The following is a 26054-nucleotide window of genomic DNA, read 5'->3' on the forward strand; positions in this document are numbered from 1 at the left end:
TCAGTCTGTGCTTTTGCAGGATCTCAAAAAGTCTTATTGGACTTGGAGAAGCAACAGGAATTCAACAAAGTTCTTTCAAGTCTGAAGCAATGCTGAGAAGTCTCCTGAATTAGAGTCAATAGGTTCAAACAGAATTTGATTCACACAGCTTTAATTCACAGACTGTGTATTTAGCATTTGCCATGAAATCCAAGGGTTCTGCTACATCTCTTGTATTTCTGTTTGTTGTTTGTTTTTTTTACAACAGCTGTCTACTGCTAAATCTCTTAAGTATTGCAAAGAAATGCAAGGCTCCAAGGCTTTTCTTTTTGTTGACTCCTCTGCCCTTGGAAAGTTCTGTTGTTTTCTTCTTGATTGCACAGTTCACTGCTTTGGAAGGATAAGTAGAAAATGGTTTCTACAAGTGAGGTGCCTGCTGATAAGACATTCACCTGCAATGTGGAGGGGAGAGGACTGGGTGTCCCCTGTGCCCATGTTCTGATTCTCCTGTTTGTTGGCTACGGATCCAGGATGGACACTTCAAGAGAGTGTCTTTAGACACTGTATTTTTGGCATTTCCCATAAGCCTAATATGCTGACAGCAGTTAAACATAACCTAATTCCTAAACTGGTACATTGGTTTTATAAGAAATGTAGGCAGTAAATTAGCATGAATAATTCCATTCCTTGAGCTGGAAGTGTAAGATTTAGTTTTTGCAGTGCTCAGCCTCTCAACAGAAAAATCCGTTTGCTGACTGCCCACTTCTGGCAGATGTGTCCTAATTTAAGTGGCTAATTTCACAGATCCTCTGAGAAAAGCAAATGAAATTTATTTATTTATTTATTTATTTCACCAAGACTCAGTTTGCAAGTTAGAGCGTTATATCCTAAAGTCTCACATTGAATCCTAGACTTAAATCCCTGAATCTTGACATCCCTTTTGGGTAAAGAAATTAGGCAGGCTGCCACCTAAAGCCCAAGAGAGTCTCACTTTAGTAGTGAGTGTAGTCTCACTTACATCATATTTTAAGAAGCCTTAACAATATGTTGCTCTATATTTTTAACAAAGATCACTGGAAGGGGCTATTCCACTGATTAAAGCATTAACAACAAAGTGGAACATACAGAAGAAAAAAATCTGTCTGGCCCCAAGAGCTTGTTCAATCCTAGAACAGTGACTTAACTATGGTGATTAGATGTAGAGAAACTCTCCTTTCTTCTCTTCACAGGAAATTGTCCCTATGTGTTCCCAGGCATGATAAGTAAAATCCTATACAGTAACTGCAAGATATGAACCTCATACAAGCAGCCAGATTGTGGTCAGCCACTTAGTGACTGCTTTCTAAATTTGTAAAACCACGTCTGATCATTATCTGACCTTTATTTTTTTAGCCAGTATCAGAAGAGTTTCAGAGTGGAGAAGGATTTGGATACATTGTAGCCTTCAGACCCAATGGAACACGTGGCTGGAAGGAAAAAATGGTGACATCTTCAGATGCCTCCAAGTTCATCTACAGAGATGAGAGTGTGCCACCTCTGACTCCTTTTGAGGTGAAAGTTGGTGTTTACAACAACAAAGGAGATGGTCCCTTCAGCCCTATTGTGGTCATCTGCTCGGCTGAAGGAGGTGAGTTCAATGTGAAGTTAACTTGTATGTTATGAACTATATTAAGATATTTTCATGTAGTGTGTTCTATTATAGCATGCTTTTTCAGTCTTAAATTTCAAAATTCCTTGCAGAAGTTCTAAGTATCAGTAACCATGTTTCACAGGGAAGGTGAACTAACTTGCCAAGTTTACCCAGAAGACAAGTGACAAAGCTTAGGAGTAGACTTCAAGTCACATTGGTCCTAACAAAAAAAAAATAAATCTCTTTTAATGAAGATTCATCCCTAACATTAAATGTGTGGTCTAAACTCTAAACTGCTTTGTTCTAAAAATGAGTAAAGGAAGGCTAATATTTTCTAATGTTTCATGACCTTTTTTTTTGATGGGTTAATCACACCTAAAAGACTAAATAAATTCTCTTGTGAATGTTTGTTACCTGGTTAATGAATACTAAAGGCTCACAGAGTGTATCAAATGAAGTTTTTCTGTATTGACAGGAGCCAGTGTATGGAAATTGCCATACACACAAAGCATAATAAATGTTATCCAAAATAATATTTTGAGCAGCTCCATTACTGGAAGTCATGTAGTTCAGTTCTTCTTTACTGTACTATCTTTAAGTTATCCTACTGTCTCCTATCAAAATAATAAAATAAGTACCATCCTAGTACACATGGGAGGAATTTCATTCTATTTCTACAAAAATGTAGTGTGAAGATAATAGTATATCATGTGAAGCTGGAAAACATTGAAAGTTATTCCATATTAGCCCACAACAAATGTGCAATTTTGGAACCATGATGTAGGAGAGATTATCTACTGCTACTGTCTCATAGTAATCATAGAGGTTAGAAATGCTATTTTTACTAAAAGCAGTTCCAGTAATTTGTTTGTGTTCAACTGTTTAGATCAGCATTGTCATGCATTCATATTATGATAAAAACAATTACATTTTAAAGTATAAAAATTGCCCAGTACAACTTGGACACTTTTACAGTTGACTTGCTTTCTCTTCAATGGAAAACTACACTATGGGATCAATAGTAATGTTTTTCTTATTTAAAAATTTTGTACTCTAATCAGAAAGTTCAATAAAAAGAGTTTTGCAAGGGGTGATAAAACCTTAATTGATTTTTTTTTTTCTTTTAATAGCAGAAGCTGTTTTAACAAAAGCTGAATGTATAATAAGTAGTCCTTTGCTTGTTATTTGGACAAGACTGGAAATGGAATCATCAGTAATATATAAATCAATTTTCTAGCACATACTTTAAAATATGAACTTTACAAATGATCTGAATAGAATTACAGAAAATTAACTTTCTCTCTATGCTACCAGACACTACCTCTAAAAAACAACTTTTCTGATTATAATTCAGTTACTTGAAAGTACCTACTCATCATAGCTTTGTTAATTCAGTCTCGATATGTTTCTGAATATTGGATTTTCCTTTAGTAAGAGGAATTCTGTGAGGCTAAATAATTCAAAAGACTTGCATTTGAGGAAAAAATATGGGATGCTCTGACAATACGGAGCAAAATTAATTTATAAAAAGCTTTTCTCCAGAATAACCATGGGGGATATACTAAAAATGTAAAGGAACAATGAAGAAGTTTATTAGAGCTTAGTTCTGGCCAATATGGAGACTGAGGTCAACAGATATTTCAGCTTACTGTGAAAAAAGGGGGAACTGGTTTTGAAAGAGGCATGGGCTTATACACCTCTGGAGCTAAACAACTGAAGGCACACTTCGTCAAGGATTTTAACTGAAGAGGCAATATTATATAAAACACAATATATTATGGTTCTAGAGGTCATTTAGCAAACCCTTAGCTTACTGATATTCATCACACACTCAATTCACTGCTCTGCAAACATCTAGCATAAAGGCTAGGATAAAATTATTAAAAGTGAAGGAAAACTTTGTGTTACATATTTAAAGGTTTCCTACATCTACAGATGGATCTACAGTTGTTTACTGGCATAACAAATGTGTTGAGAGAAATCTAAATCCTGATGTCTCTTCTAAGCACATGAAAAAAAAATACAAACTATCAAACCAAGAGTTCCATTAGGACAGGTTCTGGTCAATGAAAAAACATCTTGTTGGCCTTGAACACTTCCAGGGAGGGGGCATCCACAACTTGCCTGGCCAACCTGTGCCAGTGTCCCACCACCCTCACACTAAAGAATTTCTTCCTAATGTCTAGCCTAAATCTCCCCTCTTTCAGTTTAAAGTCATTCCCCTTGTCCTAATGCTACATGCCCTTGTATAAAGTGGCTTCTCACCTTTCTTGAGGAGGATAACAGGGAAAATCAGAAATATAGCAATAGAGAAGAAAATGTGAGAGTGAAAAGGTATGAAAGCAAGAAGATGGAGAAGGCTGTTTTGATAAGAGTGATGATTAAGTAGGCTTGCTTTAGCAAGATTGACAAGACAAAGTATGGACTACACAGGAATGACAAAATAGCAAAAATAGTTAGATGTTATAACACGCTGACAATGAGACAGCATATCAGGAAATACCAAACCAATGTCTGGATAAAACAGAATACCCTTGGCTTCCATGTCATTTCCAAAAAGAACATTTAAAGAAACTAGAATATAAACTAGAGGTCAGCTGCTGATGGCCCTGATAGATCTGGATGCTGAGAAAGACCTTCCTAATTTTAGGTAAAGATTAAAGAACACTGTTATTTATGAGAGAATTAGTTGCTGAGAGTACTTTGGATAGTAAATATGACTAATGACCTTGTGTTCTGGCTGTGATAATTAGCAGATTCTTTATCCAGTACTGACTAACTGAGAAGAAATAATGGTACTCTAGTCTTGTTCTGATGGATGATTAAGACACTATAGAAAATCTGATAATAACAAATAACAGTGGAACAAATCTTCATTAAATAACAGTAAATTATTCAATAAGCTAGAATTAACAGTCAAGACTAGAAATGAAAGTGTTTTGGAATGTCTCTGAACCAAAAGTATAAAATTTGCCTGAATTTTATACTGCAAGAAATGGTACATTTCTAAGGCAGTACACTACATCTGAGGATCTAGACTAAAACCACTAAAATATATTAATAATAAGTACAAATTATCCAAAATAAAATTCAAATAATGAAAAGGATAAGTATAACACAAGTATTCACAAAAATTAAGGTGAAAAAAAAAAGATTTTTTAAGTATTAAGAAAGTGTAAAAAGCAGGAAAAAAATAAAGTAAATAATGTATTGATATTAAAGATATTCAAGGAATGGATCAACAATAATAAAAACAAGGATTAAGAGCTTTTAAAGGTAAAGGACAATGATGAAACATATTTTATTTTAGCAAATTAAACAAGCCAGCCATTCTTTATCTGTTATCCTTGAGGCCACCTAGCCGAAAAGAGTTTATGCACTTTGAACAGTGTCGCTCTCCAGACTGTGGCTGCATCCATAAACCTCCTGAGAACCAATCCCTGGCCAGGCACCAGCAGATTTCTGGGCATATTTTGAGGCAGCACTAATTGGTCTGAGTCAATACTTCACAACGGATCATGCTAACTATTTATTTCATGCTATGGACAACTGCATGGCCATGCTCAGGCTGTTGTCTTGTCAGCCTACCCTTGTATAGTTCACAAGTATAGACACAGCCTATCAACACAAGAATAAATACAACTTAGAATGCATGTAGTATAGAAGTAGATAAGCATATAAAAGGAAATAGAAATAAGCTTCTGGAGAAAGAGGGAACCCAACTGGCTTCAAGATTAATTAGGTCTTTCATAACGGTTTGGTTTGGGTTTTTTAATGATTGCCACAATAGGAGATACAGTTAGTTTAGTTCTGTTAGTTTTGGTATCTCTTCTACTTCAGTCACTGGAAGAAATTATGTTCACAAAAAATTGAAAGTTCTGTAATTTTGATAAACAGTGTAATGAATGCACTAAAAATTTCTAGATATAAAAAAGAGAGCCATGAGCTGTGCAATGTAAAGCCTGAAGATCCTGTCTTGCTGTTTAAAACCCCCTGAGGGACCCCAGGTGCACTTCTGTAACACATACAAGATGTAATGATACTGCATAGTTTTTGGTTTTGCTTTGTATGGATTTGTACTAATTCATTGAGGCTAAGCCCTCAGTTATCTGAAAGGCAAAAGGTTCTGTAACAGGGTTTGCAATTTTGTTTCTTTTGTTTGTTGTTGTTTTGCATCAGGCCAGCTAGTGCATGATGTGATATTAAACAAGATACTGCAGAGCAAAAGATTACTCTGGTTGGGCCCATCTCCCCTGGCTTTTCACCTTGTGCTCTTATTTAAATAAAAAAATAAATTGCCCTTTCCTTTCCATTTAGGGGAAGGAATATGCAATTACACACTTTAAATACAGCCTTGATGTCTTTAATTAAAATCTTACATTCATGAAGTAAAGTCCTGCGGTTCATTTTATTAGTTACTTGGGGTTTAGGTGAACCTGAAAATTAATAAAGTGGCATATTAGCTGTAAACTACGGTGAATTATTTCCTGTTTCTGCCATCTGATTCATCTGGATTAGGTTCTGTAAAGGTTCAGCTAGATCTGTCTCCATGGTTTATTTTTTTTAAAGAACGAAATCACAATCCTGACATCTAAGAGTTTATTAGGCATTCATTTGATTAATGCCACTAAACCCCATGGGAAGTCAGATGTGCAATCCATATAATAGCTGCGTTCCCTCCTCATGTGCTGAGGATAACTCCTGCTGCCACGCCATGTCGCTTTGGAGGAATAAACCATTTATATTAATGAAGATGGCAACACTCCTCTGAAGTTATAATCTAACAAAGCCTGAATTTTATCCGTCCATTTGTCCAGCTTTGAGTGAGCTGCATGTAGGTAACATGCTGGTAAAGCCTCCATGGAATAAGGCAGCTCCTTATTTCCACATGACACTGCACTGTGCAATAGATCCAGATTATTTCATGAAGAAAAGAGAACTGTAGGGCAATGTTTGCCATGAGCAAGCATGAAGGAGAGCAGCGTTATGTGAGTAGGCTTCAGAAGCCCTACCTGACAAATCAAGGTATTTCACCACTAAACGAGGTTTGGGGAAGAGGTGAGCACTGCAGAACTGATCACTGCTTCACTGCCAGCTCCTTTCCTCATCCTTCCAATTTTCCTCTCTTTTAAAGTCATCTGCACAGACACTGGTCAGAAAGAAGGTGAAAACAGAAAGGACTCAAGGAAAAGTGAGAAGTCTGAGGGCCTATCCAGGAAAAAAATGAGTCTTCTCATTTTTGTTATTTTGGAAATCAGACACAAGATTCCGGAGAAAGTCTCATCCTGCAGGCAGCCACGCCCCCACAGATCTGTTGGAGTCCCCAAATCAGGGACAGAAACAAGAGGGGAAACTCCTCATGATTTTCCTTCTGATAGATCTCTTTTGTGGATTTTTCCACAGGAAGGAATTATCCCAGTCATGGGTACTGGCCAAAGTCCCAAAGTCTCAGCTATGTGAAACTGCCTGGAGTCATAATGCAATTACCCAGGCTGAGGTTCTTAACTTCAAACAAGAGCTCAGATTTTGAATTAGAGAACTGTGTAAAATTTCTTTCTGGAGTCAAAATGAGAAGTGAATGGGTTATTAAGTGATTGGATGAGGAGACTCTGCTGCACGGGAAAGTTAAAACAACATAAACATGAATAGACCCTTGAACTTGCTTTTTAAGGTAGATCATGTGGAAATCTTTAAGGATTAATATTTCAGAAAAACATATCAATTTACACTCATAGATAGGGATAACTCAATGAGGGCCAGTAGCTACCTCTTCCTTCTCTTGCCTGTATGAAAATTCAGGATTCAGTTAGATGATTGAACACCAGATCAATGCAATTAGTGTTCTGCTTTATTATAGCCATCCCAAGGACCTAGAGATTGAACATGTTTCCTTAAAGTGTGACTGTGGCACGTGGAAAGACAACGTTCCACAGACATTGCACACAGCCTTTTGAGAACCTGCTGTGCTGCATCTTTAATTCAATCAGGGAATATTACAGGAATCATTAAAGACATTGGCTCTTTTATTTTTTTTTTCCCCCAAGAGGTTTAGTGTAATGCCAATATATTAAGAAAGCGATTTATTATAACATCAGTGACCATTATAGAAAAACCTGATAAACCTGTCAAACTTAGCATTAGTTTTAGACACACAGAACATTGGAGTGAACCATGAACTGTATTATATCAGCAGAAACTGTATGGTCCTCTTACCTGAATCAATAAAAGAATCTAGTCTCCATAAACTTTCAGACAGTCATAATATACCTCATTCCTAAATACCTAATTTCTTTTCTTTTGCTGACATTTTATTTTCTCAATGTCCAGCGTCACAAACAGTTTCCCACATCCACTATCAATGAAACTGCAACGAATAACTTCTGGATATGTAAAAAAAAAATATGTTTTCTTCTCATAAAAAAATTCAAACTATTTTGACTCCATTTGTTGAAAACAGTTTTTAAAAACATCAGAAAATATTCTGTTTCTATTCTGAGCAACACATAAACCACACCTAGCTAATGCTATGAAGAGAACATTATGTCTACATTTATAGAAAATGTAAAGGCTGCCAAGCAACATTTCATCTACATCTTGAATTGTTTATCCCACTTCAATCTTTTCTGACAACAAGGTAATTGCTGCAATAATACAAAAACTAGAAAAGAGCTTTTGTCACACAAATCTCAGTAGTACATAAAATAGAAAGCACTGTGTAATGATTGAACAGAAAATCATCTTATGAGGAATATATTTCTTCATCGCACGATTCTTTAAGTATTGAATTCAGAAGAGTATTTCATTTTTTCTTGGATTTTTTTTTTAATTCTTAGTTACCTAAAAAGTTCCATATATATATATATTTCACACTTATTAGTGATACTCATTTTGCATCACATATGCTTCTTCTCTTTAGAAGTAAATAAAAAGAAGATCAAAAAGAGCTGCAAACATTAAAACTCTGACATCAAAAAGGATGAAGAATTCATACAAGCCATGTCAGAGAAAAGTGTAGAGCAGCAGTGCCAGAGCAATGCCTGCAGTATGATCAGAGAAAGGAGAGTAGTTAATGAGTCAAGACTGATATTGGGCATCTCACCAAGGCAGTTTGATCACTGAGAAAAACGTATCTTTTTAATTCAGGCTGTTCCATAAGGAAACTTCTTTTCTGTAACCCTGTTAAATGAGCCCCAAAAACATTCTTTAGAAAGTTATTTGATATGCTTCCCTACAACATAAAAGTCAAGACCTCTGCTTGCCCTTCAAGAGCAGATCAACGTATTAGAAATGTAATGAGGGACATTAGGCCAAGGAAGAAATCACAGGCTCTGTGACTGCAGGCAAATGTGAACTCAAGCGTTTGCTGAGCAAATGAACAACTCAAGAATGGTGGAGAAATGTCACTACTGTGTGCTTCACTGTCTGTGCTCAAGCCTTGTCTCCATACCTTGTCTTAAACAAATTTTCAGTAATATTTAGGTAATAAAGCAAAAAATCCTAAGTATTTCCTTAACTCATGTCTCAGTTTGATAGGTGACAATTTTTGGACATTCTTCACTTTCCATCACACGCTGGTGATACAAATTGGTGGTATTCTCAATTGCTTGTTGTGGCCTGTGAATTCCCAACCACTATAAGAAGTGAGACCACTGTAAAATGTTCAGTGATATGAATATGTGAAAAAAATGTGCCTGTGGCAACACTCTTGGGCAGGTGTGATATATAAAGCATCCTGGAGCCCTAAGCCTCCAGCATGCACCCTGACCATACACCAGAAACACCAAAAGACACCGCAATGGTTGGAGGGCAGGGAGGGTCCTCTGCTCCAAATAACCAGGAGATCAGGACTGCAGGATGTCCTATAAATAGCACGGAGAAAGAAACATAAATATAGGGCCAATGAACAGCACAGGTAATCAGAGGTACAAATCCTAAATCTTAATGCCTTCTTTAAAAGAATATTAATCCCAGGCACAAAACAGTAAATACTTCACAACAGAGAGATGGCATGCCTCAAACACCCAAACACTGGTGCCTGTGACTTCAAGGACTTAATAACATAGTCCTAAAAATTTATTTTACATAGCAGTTCACTACAGCTCTGTGTACCACTTCTTTCTCAGTATAAAGCCAGGACAGGACTGACTGAGCACCCTATCCAGGTATTGCTCATCCTGAACAGACAGAATGGCACCAAAAGGCCAGGAAGAGAAAAATGCTCCATTTAGTGCTGAAGTTAAGCTAATCAAGGTGTATGAAAGAGATGCGTGGAGGGAGGCAGGCCTTTGCAAGTATTAAAGTTTGGGATATTTTAAATCATAAACAAGAGATTCTGTCACACTTTGCTGTGCCTGTCATTAGTGATGAGATATTGATGTAACATTACATAAATAAAAAAATACAGCAATAAAAATCTCTTCATCTTGTTCAGTTTTTCATGTTCTTCGCAATGTCTTACCTTCTTGTGAGTATTAAGGTAGAATAAAGGAAGTAAATGACAGTTTCAAATTGAGTGTTTTTGATAAATACAGGTTGTTACAGTAGAGGTTTATTGTTTCGATTTTTCTTAATACAGAGCCCACTGCTGCTCCCATCGATGTCAAAGCTACGAGTTTGTCTGTATCAGAGATTCTTGTTGCGTGGAAACATATTAAAGAAAGTCTAGGAAGACCGCAGGGATTCGAGGTATGAACACAGAATATCATAATGTGAAGTCTTGTTCCTTTTGCTAGCATTGCATTCTGCTAACATGTGCAGTAGTGAAACTTCAATAGAAATTATGCTTGTTTTAGCATACCTGTGACTAGCTGTAGAACAACGGTCACAGCTGTAGCACCAGCGCATCTTTTATTTATTTGTGCTTGAAAACTGTTCAACACTAGTTCTTACGACATCTTTTTGACACTTCAAAAAGAGATGAAAGAACTGCAAGTGACCCAGCATGTCTCTTTCACAGGCTGGGAAAGATTAGGTATTGACTGTTCCCAGCTCTGAATGACCAGTTCAAACGTGTTATTTTCAAAAAGCAACAAGTGCACAGAAAGGAAGGAGCCTTCGCTGTCCCTGCGCTCTCATCCCTCAGTGGCCAGGGTACATCTGCTGGGCACATTGCAAAAGGTGGGATGTCAGGAGGGAAAGCAGAGGCCACACTGTCCACAAATTAAGCTCTGCCCAGAGACAGACCTTCCTGACTTGGTAAAGAGATCCAGCCCTGGCAATGGACCTTCTCACAGTTTTGAATCCAGTTGTAGCTTTGGATCCAGTTACAATCCAGACCTCCAGGAACTGACTGGATCTAGGACTAAACCTATCCTTAGGGCTGGCCAACATGACCCGTCCTAACCTTGTGGTTCAGGCTATGCTGCTCTTCATGAAATACCTCGGCTAGACTCAATTTACTGATTTTGGGGTGCAGGTTATTTGACCTCCTTTAGTCCTCCTTAGAGTGAACTGACTCTTGCAGTTCTTTACAGTAACAATGAGAGTAAACATGTAGATCTGAGGCAGATACCAGTGATATGGATGTCTAAAGACATCTTGTGTCCTACTAGCACAGTGTCTCCCTGCCAGCATGTCTGGAAAAGACCTGGGGGCTGATGGCCTTAGGAAGGAAAAGTAGGTGCCCAGGCAGCAACACAGCCACCACTCCATCCAGCAGAGCCTCAGGCTGTGAGGCCTTCACCAGGACAGCATGTTCACCCCACAGCTTAGACACAACTAGTTAGTATTTATTTACCTAATTTGCTGTAGCTTCTTGATATTTAAGTAGTTCAGTGCTGCTCTCCAGTCCAAGCAGGCTGTGAACCATGTTGTGGCCCCCTCAGGTCACTCATTTGTCTAGGTGTCTTTCCCATATATGTCTCCGTGTTGAACTTTGCAAATTCTCTTGTACTTTATCCCCACTTCTTCCTTACATTAAACATGTTTTTACCTCTTTGCTGATAGCTTGCTTCATGCAGCAAATGTGGTATCTAACCATTTTACCTTTAGAACTACTATATATAAAGAAAACAAAACTGTCTGATAGAGATCATATTCACCTTGCAAATGCTATCACTTTCCATGTTAAAGTGTCCCACTTGCTGATAACCTTTCTCTTCAATTTCCAGTTGAGTCTTTTATTCTCTGAAATAACTGCACCCTGTCTTTTTCTCTTCAGAAAGGTGGCTGTTTTGTTACACCATCTCAGTTGTCTTGATGTCTTTTAAGTTACACTTGCTATTTTGAGTGTTATCCTCATTCCATCAATGACATTGATTCTCAAAATATTCTATTTGTTTTACACATTTTAAAATAAAAATAGATTTTCTTTCTAAAAGTGAAAATTATTTCTCTAGAAAGTTATTATTTTATAACTTGACTCTGTTTTGTGCTTACCTGCTTGTCACATAATACTTCCCTTAGCTCAACAGATGTGTCCCAGTGATAGGTGGCTGTTACAGGTAGGACAGTGGACTCTCTTTGTATCAGAGGTGGTCTTTTTGTCTTGGAAGTGCCTCAGAGTGAAGTGTATTCTGAATCCAACATTACTTGCTCTATTGCCTCATTCCTTCTTAGGTATGAATCTAGAAATAGTTATTGATACCAAAGGTGTTATTAACATTAAACCTTAATAACATTTGGCCCCTTAGTGTGCTGTACATCAATTTTAGGATTCCAGCATGAAGAATACAGAGTAAATATATCAAGCCAGGGACTTGAAGTTGACAGAACAAACAAACAAACAAACAAAATATCTATAAATACTTTACTGTTCCTTTGTGCCTCATCCGATAAGGGAATTAGAGGAGCCTTCTGAGGGACCATGTGGGGAGATGAGGGTGACTTTTTCCTCCCTTTCTCCACTTTCACCTCTTTGTTCATTTACCCAGAATTTATCTGCCTGCTTTCTGACAGGTTGTAGTTTGCTCTTTTCTGTCCTCACTACTCCCAGGAGGAATTACGATCAGAGAAACCTTTACTCAATAACAGAAGAGTAAATGCTGCTGTCCGCATAATTCAGTAGGAGAGAATGAAATCCAAGGATGACATTGCTAGATTTTTTCAGTTCCATTTTGGGAGGGATTTAACCAAAAAGGAGGTAATTACTTACAGCATCAGTATAATAACTCACTGCATCACAATATTCATGGATGCAAATTGGAGCATAGGAGGTTCAAGGTGAATATCAGAAAATTTTTTTTTACTGTGAGAGTGACAGAGCACTGGAACAGGCTGCCCAGAGAGGTTGTGGAGTCTCCTTCTCTGGAGACATTCAAAACCCATGTGGATGCATTTCTGTGCAACCTACTCTAGGGGATCCTGCTCTGGAAGGAGGGTTGGCCTAGATGATCTTTCAAGGTCCCTTCCAACCCCTAAAATTCTGTGATTCTGTGATTCTAACATTCTGTGAAGACACTGGGGCTAAACTCCCCCCAAAAAAACCCCACAAGTATGGATCAGCATCATGTTTTCCATATAATTCACTTTCTTCAGCTTCTGTGAATACTATTTTAATTTAAAAACTGATTTTGAAAATTTTGTCCTATGTAGTGCAGTGCAGAACATAGCCCATAACACCCCCTTAATCTACAAATAGCAAACAGATAATTTACAGAAATCCAGTGACTTTGATAAAAAGATTAATTATGTGTCTGTTTCTTAACATTTTTACCTAATATAGAATTATTGTGGACCACAAGTAAAATGTCGCCTTCATTTCAAATTGAGTGTAAAATAATCTGAATAGCCACTGTTTTCATGTCTCAATTTGTATTCTGCCTGTGATCACTGCAGCAGTGACAACCACCTACACGGTCTTCACATTTCCTGGCCTTTTAGCAGCAGTGTTATAAAAGGAAGGCTATTTTTTTGTGCTCAGGCTCTAATAAACAAAAGTGACAGGATATTTACTACATATAGACAAGTTTGCAGTGACCCACTTTAACTGAAGCCCTGTTTGCACTTTGTACTAAGGAGTAATTAAAGGCCAAGTAACTTGTCCAATTTCACATTGTCATCCCTAAAAGGCAGTGTTAACTGTTGCGTCTCGAGTTTTATGCACTGTTTGCTGTATGAATTTGCATCTGCCAAAGCACATACTATCCCTGACTTCAGTCAAGATTTGTCAGCTGTCCACCTGACCTTACTAACTAAATACATGTGAGCTACACTCTGACAAAGTAGAAGTAGGTTGAAAACTTTGTCAGAATGGTAGAAGAATATAGTGCGCTTCATGCTTACTTTTTAGAATCCATAACCTGAATTGTTATAAAATCTACTTCAGCTCCAGGTAGTATTGTCTTTGTCACTCATGACTGGTAGGAAAGGAAAAAGGAAAGAATTACTGGCTGGCAAAAGTTTTGGGTTTGTTTGGGGTTTTTTTTCCATTTTTCTTGTCCAGAAAACCAAGGCTAACTCCTAAGTATACATCACAAACTCATGTCTTTTTCATTGGAATTCCCATAAGGGATAGGAGATTGACTAACTTAATCAAAAGATCAACTTGCAACCAAAAAAACCCAGTATGAAAACCAGAAAATCTTGAATGTAATTTTCAGTGAGGATTACTTGATATAATACATTGTTTATGTTATATTCTGTCTTTTCAAATACAAATATTCAAGAGTTTTTGCTGTTTCTTAGGTGTATGTTATCTGGTTTTGTAATGGAACAAAATAATATGTCTACAAGGTACTGGAATATGCAGGTTTTTTTTTTAATTTAGTGAAGTATACCTTGAAGTAATTTAGAAAAAATATATAAATGTTTCTATCAGTCTGGTGGGGGGGCCGGCTTCCCGGTAACCGGGGCGACCCCTCCCAGCAGCAGCAGCTGCGGCAAGCACGGCTCTAGGCCCAAAGTACGTGGCGAATGCAGGCTGGGCAAGCTCCTACTTTGGTCCGGTTTGGTTTAGGCTGGGCAGGCAGGGTCCCCGCGGAGTGGGCACGATCCCCGCGGAGCGGGTACAGGCGGGACCCCCTTTCCGCTTCTCCGGGCAGCGGTCGCGGGGCAGGGCCCCCTTCCCTCTCGGCTCCTCCGGACAGCGGGGCTGGCGTTCCAGGCAGGTGCAGGTGCTGCAGCAGGGTCTTGTCCCGGGCAGGCAGAGAGCACCGGCCTGCAGATCTTGCCCTCTTTTTATAGATCAGAAATCACTGTTCGAGAAAGTATCACTGTTCAAATTAGCCAGTTAGCACTGGCCAGGTACATACTCTGTCCGAGGCAGTCTTTAACCTGTTGTCTATTTTTCTGCCAGTTATCATAACCTTTATGCTCTTTTCTTGCTGTGGACTTATCTGGTAGAGCAAGAGGCCTGTTCCAGTCTGTCCTTGGCTAAAGCAGCAAAAAGACGCCGCTCTTGCTTTGCTGGCTTGAAAGACATTTTGTTTAGTCTTATGTGGGGGGAGAGAAGATGGACCGTTCCCCACAACACCCTAGAAATCAATTTGGGGAAAAGAGTAATATTATCTAATACTTCTTTTAACGTGAAACTTCAAGTAGTGTGTAAATATTAGAGACAGAAAAAAGTTTAAGTGGAAACATATTTTTAATTTGGTGGTTTACTTTTAATGATTGCTTAACCCATGATCAGAACAAAGCAGCTTGTATGTTCCTGCATCTCCTCTATTTGTTTAAATGCCATTATTGATTTCTATCCAGCACAGAGATGAGTATCTGAGAATCAGATGAAAAACAACAGAAATCCCAACAAAAAATTTAAACATCACAAACAATAATGCATTAAACAGACCAAGCGGGAGTTTTTTCCCATTTTTTTCTTCCACTTTTAAAATATAGGGTACTCTTTTGTAATTTACACTTCACGATATATGAATATTCAAAGTTCTCATTAATGAAACCTACTTTAAGTGTGGTAGATCCCTTCCGAGCAGGATAAATTAAGGTTACAGAATATAGCAGGGTTTTTTTAAAAAACCAAGAACAAAGAAGTGTAAATAAACAAACCCTTTGTTTGAAGAGATATGTCCAGCACTTTTAAAGATCAGCAGTACATTCATTTTGGTTCAGATGGAGGTAAGTTTGCCCACCATTGATCTCAGTCAACAGTCATGGGAGTTCTTTATTTTTTTATAGCCCCTTTTTCCTTTAGTTCACTTTGCAATCAACAAATGGATGTGTTCATTAAGAAAAAAAGAGAAAAGCATATTTTGAGATCAAAGTCCAAACTCACCTGGCAAAACTTTAAGGGGAATTTTAAAAGCAGGGACCAAACACTTAAGGGCTTTGAAGTACAGGAGAAACTGAAATAGAAGCACTGCCAAATTGCATCTCATGCTTTTGTTGCTTAATAGCATGTATAAATTCCCACAAGACTACACCTTTGCCAAGGGAGAACACATTTGTCATGTGATGCAGCTGAAGTGATAGGGAACAAGCCATTGTTATTTTTACAGTGCAAAATAATGCAGTGCAAAAACCATGTGCAAAATATTATTAGTATCCAAACTGGTAATGTCATATAAGCAGTGGTGGAGAGCATTTCCAAACACATGAAAAATATCAAAAGGGCTGAGTTATGTTTCTAGCTTTCTTCTAAGTCATTGTTTTTTTTGGTTCCACATTTTCTGGAATATATTCACAAGAGTGTTGTATTGTCCATGATCTTTTTCCCAGAGGAAAATTTATCCAGATATAATAAGAATAACTTATTATGAAATAACCAACCTCACAGAAAAGGTCAAAATGTAGAATAAATGCAAGTAGTTCTCAGCATGAATAACAGTAGGCTGAATATAAGTCTTTGAATGGCAGATTAGTGACATCTCCTGTTAGGAATAGTAAGACCCCATGAGAATTGCCTTATCTGTGTAGATCACCTAGATACGTTTAAAAAAAGACAATACTTTTTTCAGTTATGCCCTGCAAATACTCAGTGCCTGAGGAAACATACTAGTCAAATTCCTAGCTCAGACCTATAGACTCCAAACAGAAATATGGACTAAGAACCACCAAAGATCATGTAGGGATTTTATGTCTGAGAAGGAGGGATATGAACATACTATCAAAATTGGATTTATCAGAAAGTTATTTATATCCAAGAACTAAAATTGAATCCACTTCCTTCTTTTTCTTCAGATAAGAGTTTTCATATGAATGAAAGATTTCCTTTGGTATCCTGTCATTTCCTATTCATTACACTGATAAGAAATCTTGTGGCTCTGAGTTGCACAGGGCCAGGAAGGAAATACTGCTCACAATACTTCTTCACTGATGCAGTCAGAACTTTCCAAGGTGAAGGTAGATATTCTGGTGACCTGTCAGCGGATGAGCTCTCCTTGAATTCTCTGAAATACTTTTGAGTTCCTGCCATTGTTCATCCTCTGCTCTTCAAACTTGGTCACATTTTCTCATGCCAGTACAGAGCAACTCAGTGTGCATCAGGTAATATGATACTCAGAGTCTTGCCATCCTGGAGAAGTGAGCATTGCTTGGCTCTGAGATTAGGCTGCAAATGCCATGTGTTTAAAAGGTCTTAATGAAATGAAAACATGGCAGAAATGGCAAAATGACCCTCGAAGTATGAGCATCTAGAAGCATGAGCTCCCCACATGCCAGTATTGATAATTAATTTGGTCTCTTGTTGGCAGATTGGTTACTGGAAGGACATGGAGCAGGAAGAAGCAGCAGAAAAGGTCAAAACCGAGGGAAATGATTCATCCATCCTCCTGACAGGATTAGAAGGAAACACATTGTATCACCTAACAGTGAGGGCATACAACGCTGCAGGGTACGGACCACCTAGTGCTGCTGTGCGTGCAGCAACCAAGAAGTCCCGTAAGTTATCTCAGCACCTTTGCTCAGGGAGCCACCTCTGCCCTCTTGGGTTTTCCTTTGATAAGAGTGTACAATATTCAGGAGTCATGTTTAGTACTGATTAATGGCTTTGCTAATTAGAGATGAACACATATAACTGGGAATCTTATTAATATTTACAAATATCTGAAGAGTGGGTGTCAAGAAGAGTGACCCCGTCTCTTTTCAGTGGTGCCCTGTGCTGTAACAAGGGGCAACAGACAGAAACTGGAGCATAAGAAGTTTCACCTCAACATGATGAAAAACTTCTTTACTGTAAGGGTGATGGAGCACTGGAAAAGGCTGACCAGAGAGGTTGTGGACTCTTCTTCTCTGGAGACTTTCAAGACTCATCTGAATGCATTCCTGTGTGACGTGCTGTAGGTGGCCCTGCTCTAGCAGGGAGATTGGACTTGATCATCTCCAGAGGTCCCTTCCAAGCCCAGCCATTCTGTGATTCTATGACTTTGCATTCATAGCAAAGGTTATGTAGAAAGGTTTGTAGAAAACAAGGCATTTTTGTCACAGAAGGAAAAGAAGATAATTCAACTTCATCGTCTCTTTGCAGTATAAAGGGTGGGATAAGTAAATAAACCGCAATCCATTAAATGACAATTCTGAAGAAAAAAATAATAAAATAAATATTTTAAATTCCAGCTAGAGCTGGGAGCCTGCTGAAACAACAAATTATAGATGTAATAAAAGATTGAAATACTTTTTATTTTAAAGCAACTACCTATACAGTATATTTATAGGTAATTTTGTGGGGGTTTTTCTCCTCAGCTCCAAGCCAAGCACCAAGCAATATTATGTGGATACAGGATGGTTCTCATGTGTCTCTTGGTTGGGAGCCAGTCAGACCTCTAGCTAACGAATCTGATGTAATGGGATACAAGGTCAGTGCTTCCCCTTCCTTGTTCACCTTTCTCTCTTCCAAATGACTACTCCTCTTCCTTGTTGACTTTTTTCCTTTTCTTAGTTTTCGGTGTAAATGAAGCATGCTATAGAGACTGTCTACAATCTGTTTTCACCAAGAAAAGTAATAAATAAAATTGGAAAGAGTGAAATGTCCCAGAATTTTCTGTGTTATGATTTTCAACTACTGTTTATAAACTAAGTTCCATCTCAGGGAATCAGTTGATCATATCTGACTAAGAAGTGGCTATTAATAAGATGAGCTTTGAATGAAATTCCTACTAACATTTCAATTCAACTTTGTTTGCAGTAGGATTTAGATAAATGGAGAAGAATGAGGCATATCAAAATGACATTAAAATAAGTAATTTAATGGAGCAGAAACACACATATTTTGATTTGTTTTGTGATCATATTGGTGATGTCCAATAGCCAGTGACACTAACATCTGGCATTTGAAATTTTGAAGTTTAAAAGAGTAAAATCCAGGTTAACTCTTAAATAACAAGTCATAAAAAGCAGTGGAATTCACTACAATCTTTTAAATTAAAACAGAACTATTTCAGTGGTTTTAGAGAGATGTGGTTGGTGGGGGTTTTTTAAGTATATATATGATCATTTCTATAGGCTACAATCTGATATCTCCTCTGACACCTCAGGAAATATCTGCAAGGAAGTGTAAAATGTTTCTAATAAAACAGAAACTGCTGTAACTTTTCTCAGAATAGCTGAGAGTCTGAAAAATTTCAGTTGACTACTTTACTTTTTTACACCTCTCTGACCTTTTCAATTTTGTCTGGGAACAGAAACTTACACAGAAGTACCAAATAGACATCTATGCATCACTTGCTTTTCTCCCACATGCCATAAGCTTTTCCTGAGTTTTGCAGGAGATGCAGGGACAGATCTGAGCGGTTCTCAGTTGTCTTAGCCAGCTAAGATAAACACACAAAGGGCATTATTTAGGACATTTTCTTTACATTTTAAGTTGGTTCACGAGCCAAAAATGCTGCTATCTACATGAATTTTGGCATAAGAATTTTAATCAAATGGAAACCAAAATGCATTCAGAAGAAATTATGAATATAAAATAGTGTGATGCCTAATGCTGGAGTGGGCAAATGCTGATTCTTCCCTCTGGATTGTAATCAGTGTCCTTGCACTTCATTAATTGCTGATATACTTTGCCATTAATGTTTTGAAGCCATTGCAAGGAGGGGACAGTAAAAGCAGATAACTCTTCACATCTAACGTCAAGAAATCCTTAAAGAGAGCGTGAAACAGTTAATATTTCAGTGACTGCATTACCTACACAAACTGCCTAGTATATGACTTGAATTACCACTATGACAGCTATCTACTTTATTGACCACAGGTATTATTTAGGCAAGAAGGCCAGAGCAACAGTCAAGTTATAGAAACACAGAAAACCTCTGCAGTGGTACTTCTTCCTGATGTTGGTGTCTATATCATTGAGGTCTGTGCAGTCAGTGAAGGAGGTGATGGGACTGCGAGTCCCCAGATCAGAGTTCCATCTTTTTCAGGTAAGGTTACACCTACATTTGGAAGAGTGGTGATTATAGCAGTGCTCATTAATTCTATTATTATTGTCTACCTGAAAATAAATGTTCTCACAATTCTCCAGCTATTAGATAAAATAATTAATCTGAGTCTTCAGTTCTGTGCTGAAACAAAAGGTGTCTAGTGCCATTTGAGATGCTCCAGAATATCTGAGGTATCCATGTGCGGCTGATGAACAAAACAGAGGATTTGCAAGAAACCTTTCTAAGATAACATCTGGAAAACTAAGCTGTAGATGTCTACATGTGCACTAGGTGTCTCAAATAGCATTACAGTCAGCTGAGATGTAGTCCCTACAGACAGTGGAGCTTAGACAGCCATTCAGATGATCTTCTGAATGTAAGTATTCAGATATAGGCACGTAAGTACATCTGAGATGTCCTAAATTATCCCAAACATTTACACAGAGCTGGCAGAGATGATGTGGGACTTAGAGGATACACAAATCATCCTGGACCACCAAACAGAGCTGTACTATCTAACACAGTTAAAATGGCATGCATTTAGGAAGCTGAAGCCTCTGTATGGGCCTGCCTTAGAATAAGCTGAATTTCTCTGTAGGTTCCATTGACTTCCTTGAGTAGATACCACTTTATTAAATTATTAATGTATTATAGTATCAGTTTATTGCCATGAACTAAATTATGATTCCTAGCTTCTATGTCTTCAGTTACTGCAATATATTGAAAGAATTTAAAGTATCAGTATTACACAGGTAAGAAACGGGTGGAAGAACATATGGGATTGTGACTCAGGGTATCCACTGAAGCCTAATTATTTTTGAGGGTTAAGGCATAAAACCACATACTTACTCATTTGCAGACAGAATATGAGGATTCAACATGTGAGTTTCTGTAGATATCATCATAAAAAAAACATTTCCTCATGTCTGCATAGAAAACCTATTTCGTGATGGCAGTTCTCAGAGGGCAATCCATTGCCCAAAAGTTAGATTGTGCTGAGCATAATAGAATACAAGTTTTGGGCAAAGTCTAGTACCTAAATATACTGAGAACTGTTTGCATTGTTTGTTAGTTAATTACATTACTTTTCATTTCAGGAGGGAAAGTAACGAGTGCTCAATCCACCTTACACGTGTTGACCACTTCCTCGTCCTCTGTAACATTGCTTTTGGCACTGATAGTTCCTTCAACCTCATGGTGAAGACTGCAGACTTTGTTGTTGTTATTTGTTTGCTTTAGCTCGATGACACCAAGGGATGGAGTTTTACAACCATGGAGAAAATGGAAACCCAAGCTAATGCTTAAAGACCCATAGAAGTGCCTGTGATGCACTTAGAGGAGTGTTGGAGACACGTTCAATAATTCATCAGGTTTTTTTTCTCTCAATTTTGTTTTTAAAGTCCTCTGGGGAGGGGACAGTTTTTGGCCCCAAAAATATGCAGATTGTATGTAATAAACTTTTGTAAGGAAATGTAATTTCTGTCAAACGTAGTTTACTTTTTTAAGATGTTCAATTTTGGTGACCCCAGTCATGTATCATTAGGTGTTTAAACAGTGATGTCTAGTACAGTACATCTGTTTGGTTCGAAAAAAAAAAAATAAATATAGAACAAAGTTTGGTACAGCTTTGACAAACACACTTCTTGCATCCCCTACGCCTGGTTGTTCCAACTGACAAGAGGGAAAAATACAGAAATATAGTTTAGATAGACAGCCCACTGCAAAAGTACAGAGAATTTGTTCTGAAAATGTATGAATATGTATTTAATTAGCAAAAAGTATTGTCAGTACAATTCTAGACAGTGCACTCTATAAGTGGCAAAATGGAGCAAGAAAAATAAGCCATTTTTTTATTGCAAGGTAAATGGAAAATTATTAAATAGAAATTTACAAAGAAACAAGTTTGTTTTTCATCAACTACCATATGGTTTAATGTGAAATGAATCACAAATTTATTTTCAATAGCAGAAAAAATCAATTTCTAATGCATATGACAATGCAAACTCCACTGGGTATTTAAACATGGCTGCTAAGTGGACAAATAAAGCAATGCAAGGAGGTAATTTTTCCAACCATTCCAACCATTTCTCAGTTCTAACTTCTTTTCCTCTGGGTCCATTTTTAGAAACATTCTGTACTTCGTATATTTGGTAATCAAATGTAAGTATATATGAAAGCATATTATGGAGACAATATCAAGGGTTTTTTTAATTGTAATCAGTGAAATATATTTACGTACTCCAGAGGGATGTACTTTGGAGAATGCTGTGTCTGAAAAATAAATATATTTGTATAAGTGCTACTGAGCATCATTCCAGTTATTCAGCTAATTGGCTCTATTTCTGTAGCTCACTAGAGATTATTCCTGTAGGGACTGTATGCTAACAGTTTTAATCCCCATTTTTTTGGTACCAAACAATTTTTCACTCAGTAGACAATTTGGACAATATTTTCTATATTGGAATGCCTTTCTGCATATTGTCACCTGAATCGTAATGATCCCCAGTGTACATGATGTGAATGTTTGTACAATTACGGTGTGCAAGGTGTTATGAGGGAGGGTGTTTCTCTACTATATGTCTAGGGATTGTACCTGGGATTATACCTAGGATAGACATTCCTTAGTCTAGGAAAAGTCAAGTCAACAGAGTTTAACAGGCGAGTCCTAACAGCTTATTTTTTCTAGCTGTCTATCTCTCTAAAGCTTTTATGCAAATTTATTTTGGTTGATGGGTTCTGCATCTAAAATGCTATTATTTTGCCAGCTTGGTAGCAAAATTATGTTTAACTAGGTACACTCTAACTGTGTCCTTTCTTAGCAGCTTTAAAATAAGTAGCCAAGAAAGCACAAAACAGACCAAGTAGGTAAAAAGCTGATTGTTTACTATTTTTTTTTTCTTTTTCATATTTTATCAGCAAACTTTTCAGAGATGGTTCAAGTCAAATCTTTATTATCCATTAAAATGAATGATTTTCTAAAAAGTAGTAGACTGTAGATACAGACAGAAGGAGATCTCTGCTTCTGGAAAAGCCTTTAAGATCAGAGACAGGAAAGTGGAAAGCACCGTGCTGAGAGAGCAAACTCATAGAAAGTATCTGCTTGCTGTCATTTGTAGAACAGCAGCATTGCTTTTGCAAACCGTTGTTCTTCAAAAAAGATTAAAATAAACAAGAGAAAGTGATGAACCAAAAAGCAAAATGGCTATTTTATAAATTACTTAAGCATAATTTCCTCTATTTTTTTATACAGTTCCTTGCCAGTGCAGTTTATTTGAGTATTCAAAAAGGCTACAGTCACAGTTGGTGACGTTTTGGTCAAAAAACTTTCTGAATACAATAAATGGCTATACTTTAAAAGAAGAATGAAAATCTGATAAGGAGATAGAGCTGTACCTAGTTATATCTTGATCTCTAGTGTCAAGATACAAAGAGAAATACTGAACATACCATCAGGTAATGTAGTTGTATTGCAGGGACAAAAAGGGGTACGTTTTTATATTCAACATGAACAGAATATGTATTTTGCATCTTAAATATATTAATAAACATGTTTTAAATGTTTAAGTACCTATGTATTACCTATTTGTTACTTTGTAGAATAAGGTGTTTCCTTATAACATTATTTTTTAGTTGCAATGGAGAGCTTTTAGCTTTTTCATGTAAGAGATTGTAATAGTGCAGTCTAGCATAGCTGAGGAGACTGTATTTTTGTATAATGCCACAAGAGTTGTTTGGAAAAAAATAATTAGAAAGAAACTTTGTTTTGCAGACCAAAAGAAGATGCTGTCATGGCCCATATCAAAATGTTAGATATATTGTATACAATCTGTATATATGCTATATATAATGGTATATACGATGTGGAAGACACAGTAATACAATAGCTCCTGTGTACTGTTCTTGTAACATTAGATCTTTTTAATAAATAATTCTCTTTTTATTGACTTTTATCTTATCTCCTGTCAGCTCCTGAATTGTATTCACACAAACATTTTGAATTCCAACAGCAAAAACCTTTTAATTTCATTACTTTCAAGAAGAAAATTAGTAATGTCCAATAGTCAATGTGGAGAATGTACCCATTAAAATCAAGTAGTGCTTTGGCATCTTGCAAATACCATATGTGTGTTGATTTCCCTGGGTAGATATTACTTTTCACAGAATCATAGAATGGATAAGGTTGGAAGGCACCTTAAAGAAAAACAGGTTCCAACCTCCCTGCTATGAGGAGGGACACCTCCCACTAGACCAGGCTGCAAAGTCTCATCCAACCTGGCCTTAAACACCTCCAGGGATGGGGCATCCACAACCTCACTGGGCAACCTATTCCTGCACCTTACTACCCTCATGGTGAAGAATTTCTTCCTGATGTCTAACCTAAATCTCCCCTCTTTCAATTTAAAACCATTACCCCTTGTCCTATCGCTACCCTCTCTGGTGAAAGCCCTTTCCCAGCTTTCCTGTAGCCCCTTTCAAGTACTGGAAGGCTGCTATAAAGTCTCCCTGGAGCCTTCTCTTCTCCAGGTTGAACAGCCCCAACTCTCTCAGCCTGTCTTCATAGCAGAGGTGCTCAAGCTCTTTGATCATCTTGGTGGCCCTTCTCTGAACCCACTCCAACAGCTCCATGTCTTTCCTGTGCTGAGGGCACCAGAACTGTACACAATATTCCAGGTGGGGTCTCACCAGAGCAGAGCAGAGGGGCAGAATCACCTCCCTGGCCCTGCTGGCCACACTTCTTTTGATGCAGCTCAGGATGCAGTTGCTCTCTGGGCTCCAGCACACACTGACGGCTCATGTCCAGCTTCTCATCTACTACCACCCCCAAGTCCTTCTCCTCAGGACTGCTCTCCAGCCATTCTTCCCCCAGCCTGTATTTGTGCCTGGGGTTGTGCTGACCTGGATGCAGGACCTTGCACTTGGCCATGTTGAGCTTCATGAGGCTGGCACTGGCCCACCTCTCCAGCCTGTCAAGGTCCCTCTGGATGGTGTCCCTTCCCTCTTGGGTGTCAATTACACCACACAGCTTGGTATCATCAGCAAACTTGCTGAGGATTCACTCAATGCCTCTGTCCATGTCTCCAACAAAGTTGATGAACAGCACTGGTCCCAATACTGACCCCTGAGGGACACCACTAGTCACCTGCCTCCACTTGGACACTGAATCATTGACCATGAGTCTTTGGGTGCAGCCATCCATCCAATTATTTATCCACTGTGTGGTCCATCTGTCAAATAGAATTTTATAATTAAATAACTGAAAGATGCAGGTTGGCTGGAACTCTCAATATGGAACTATACCTTAAAAAACCCTGCAAATTAGCTTTCAACATAAAAATTCTTCACATTTAAAAAAAAAGAATAATGAAAAGAAATGTGTTACCACCAGTTACCACCACTGGTAAGCCTGTATACAGACCTATTATATATTTCTGGGACCTCTCTGACAAGTACAATATTCTTTCAAGTGTCACCAATACCTAATGGCTGTGTAGGATCAAAAGCACAGCATGGACATTTCATGTTCAATTGAAAAGTTTAGTTGCTTTGCCTTATACTTTAAATGCTTTGTGTGATAAATCACAACAAAAAAAAAGCTTTCAAAAATATACATACATTTTTTAAGGGAAAAATGTAGTAATGGATGACCCTATTATAGCAAATATTTTTCTTTCTTCATAGTCATTTAAGGTTTTAATAATCCCCAATCACTTCTTTATGAAATGCATATTTATAGGGATAAATGACTTTGCAAAAAAAAGCCCATTTTGGAAATAAAAATAGATTGCCATGGTCACCACTTGAACTGAGACTTCAATTTGAAAATAAGTATGGCTTAAATAGCACATTATGTCAGGACTTCCAGTAAATTAGTTATGAATGTCACAGGAAACTGTAATGACCTGTTTTTGCTGACATGGAGAACTCTGCATATTGAAAATCCATATCCTATCTGAACTTCTACCCTTTCCAGGCCATCATCCCAGTTCCTCAGAAGATGAAAGACATTTTCCTTCTTAATTACTTCCTATGCTTTTGAGCAAAATAATGCCAGGGATAAGAGAAACAGAACAGCATTTCATTACAGTTGGTTCCCTGGCTTTAAGCTAGTACAGCTTCCCTAAGCATGACTACACACAGGTTACTTCCAAAAATATGGGCCCTGAGTTTGCTCTAAGACTTTTCTCTCAATTTTA

The 26054-nt window shown here is 37.7% G+C and overlaps 1 protein-coding gene across 3 annotated transcripts in view; it reads left to right on the forward strand.

Annotated features, from left to right (window-relative positions):
* CNTN5 (contactin 5) overlaps positions 1-23810 on the forward strand; it is a 628741-nt gene extending 604931 nt beyond the window's left edge. For all 3 annotated transcript variants that reach the window (XM_051643085.1, XM_051643105.1, XM_051643094.1), the window contains 6 exons: positions 1372-1606; positions 10185-10294; positions 17197-17383; positions 18185-18297; positions 19692-19860; positions 20958-23810. In XM_051643085.1, coding sequence (XP_051499045.1) covers positions 1372-1606; positions 10185-10294; positions 17197-17383; positions 18185-18297; positions 19692-19860; positions 20958-21061 — 918 coding nt within the window. In that variant the 3' untranslated portion in view covers positions 21062-23810. The remainder of the gene's footprint in view (positions 1-1371; positions 1607-10184; positions 10295-17196; positions 17384-18184; positions 18298-19691; positions 19861-20957) is intronic.
* Positions 23811-26054: the final 2244 nt, after the last annotated feature.

The sequence above is a fragment of the Apus apus genome, chromosome 1, assembly GCF_020740795.1.
Source record: "Apus apus isolate bApuApu2 chromosome 1, bApuApu2.pri.cur, whole genome shotgun sequence".
In the NCBI taxonomy this organism is placed as follows: Eukaryota; Metazoa; Chordata; class Aves; order Apodiformes; family Apodidae; genus Apus; species Apus apus.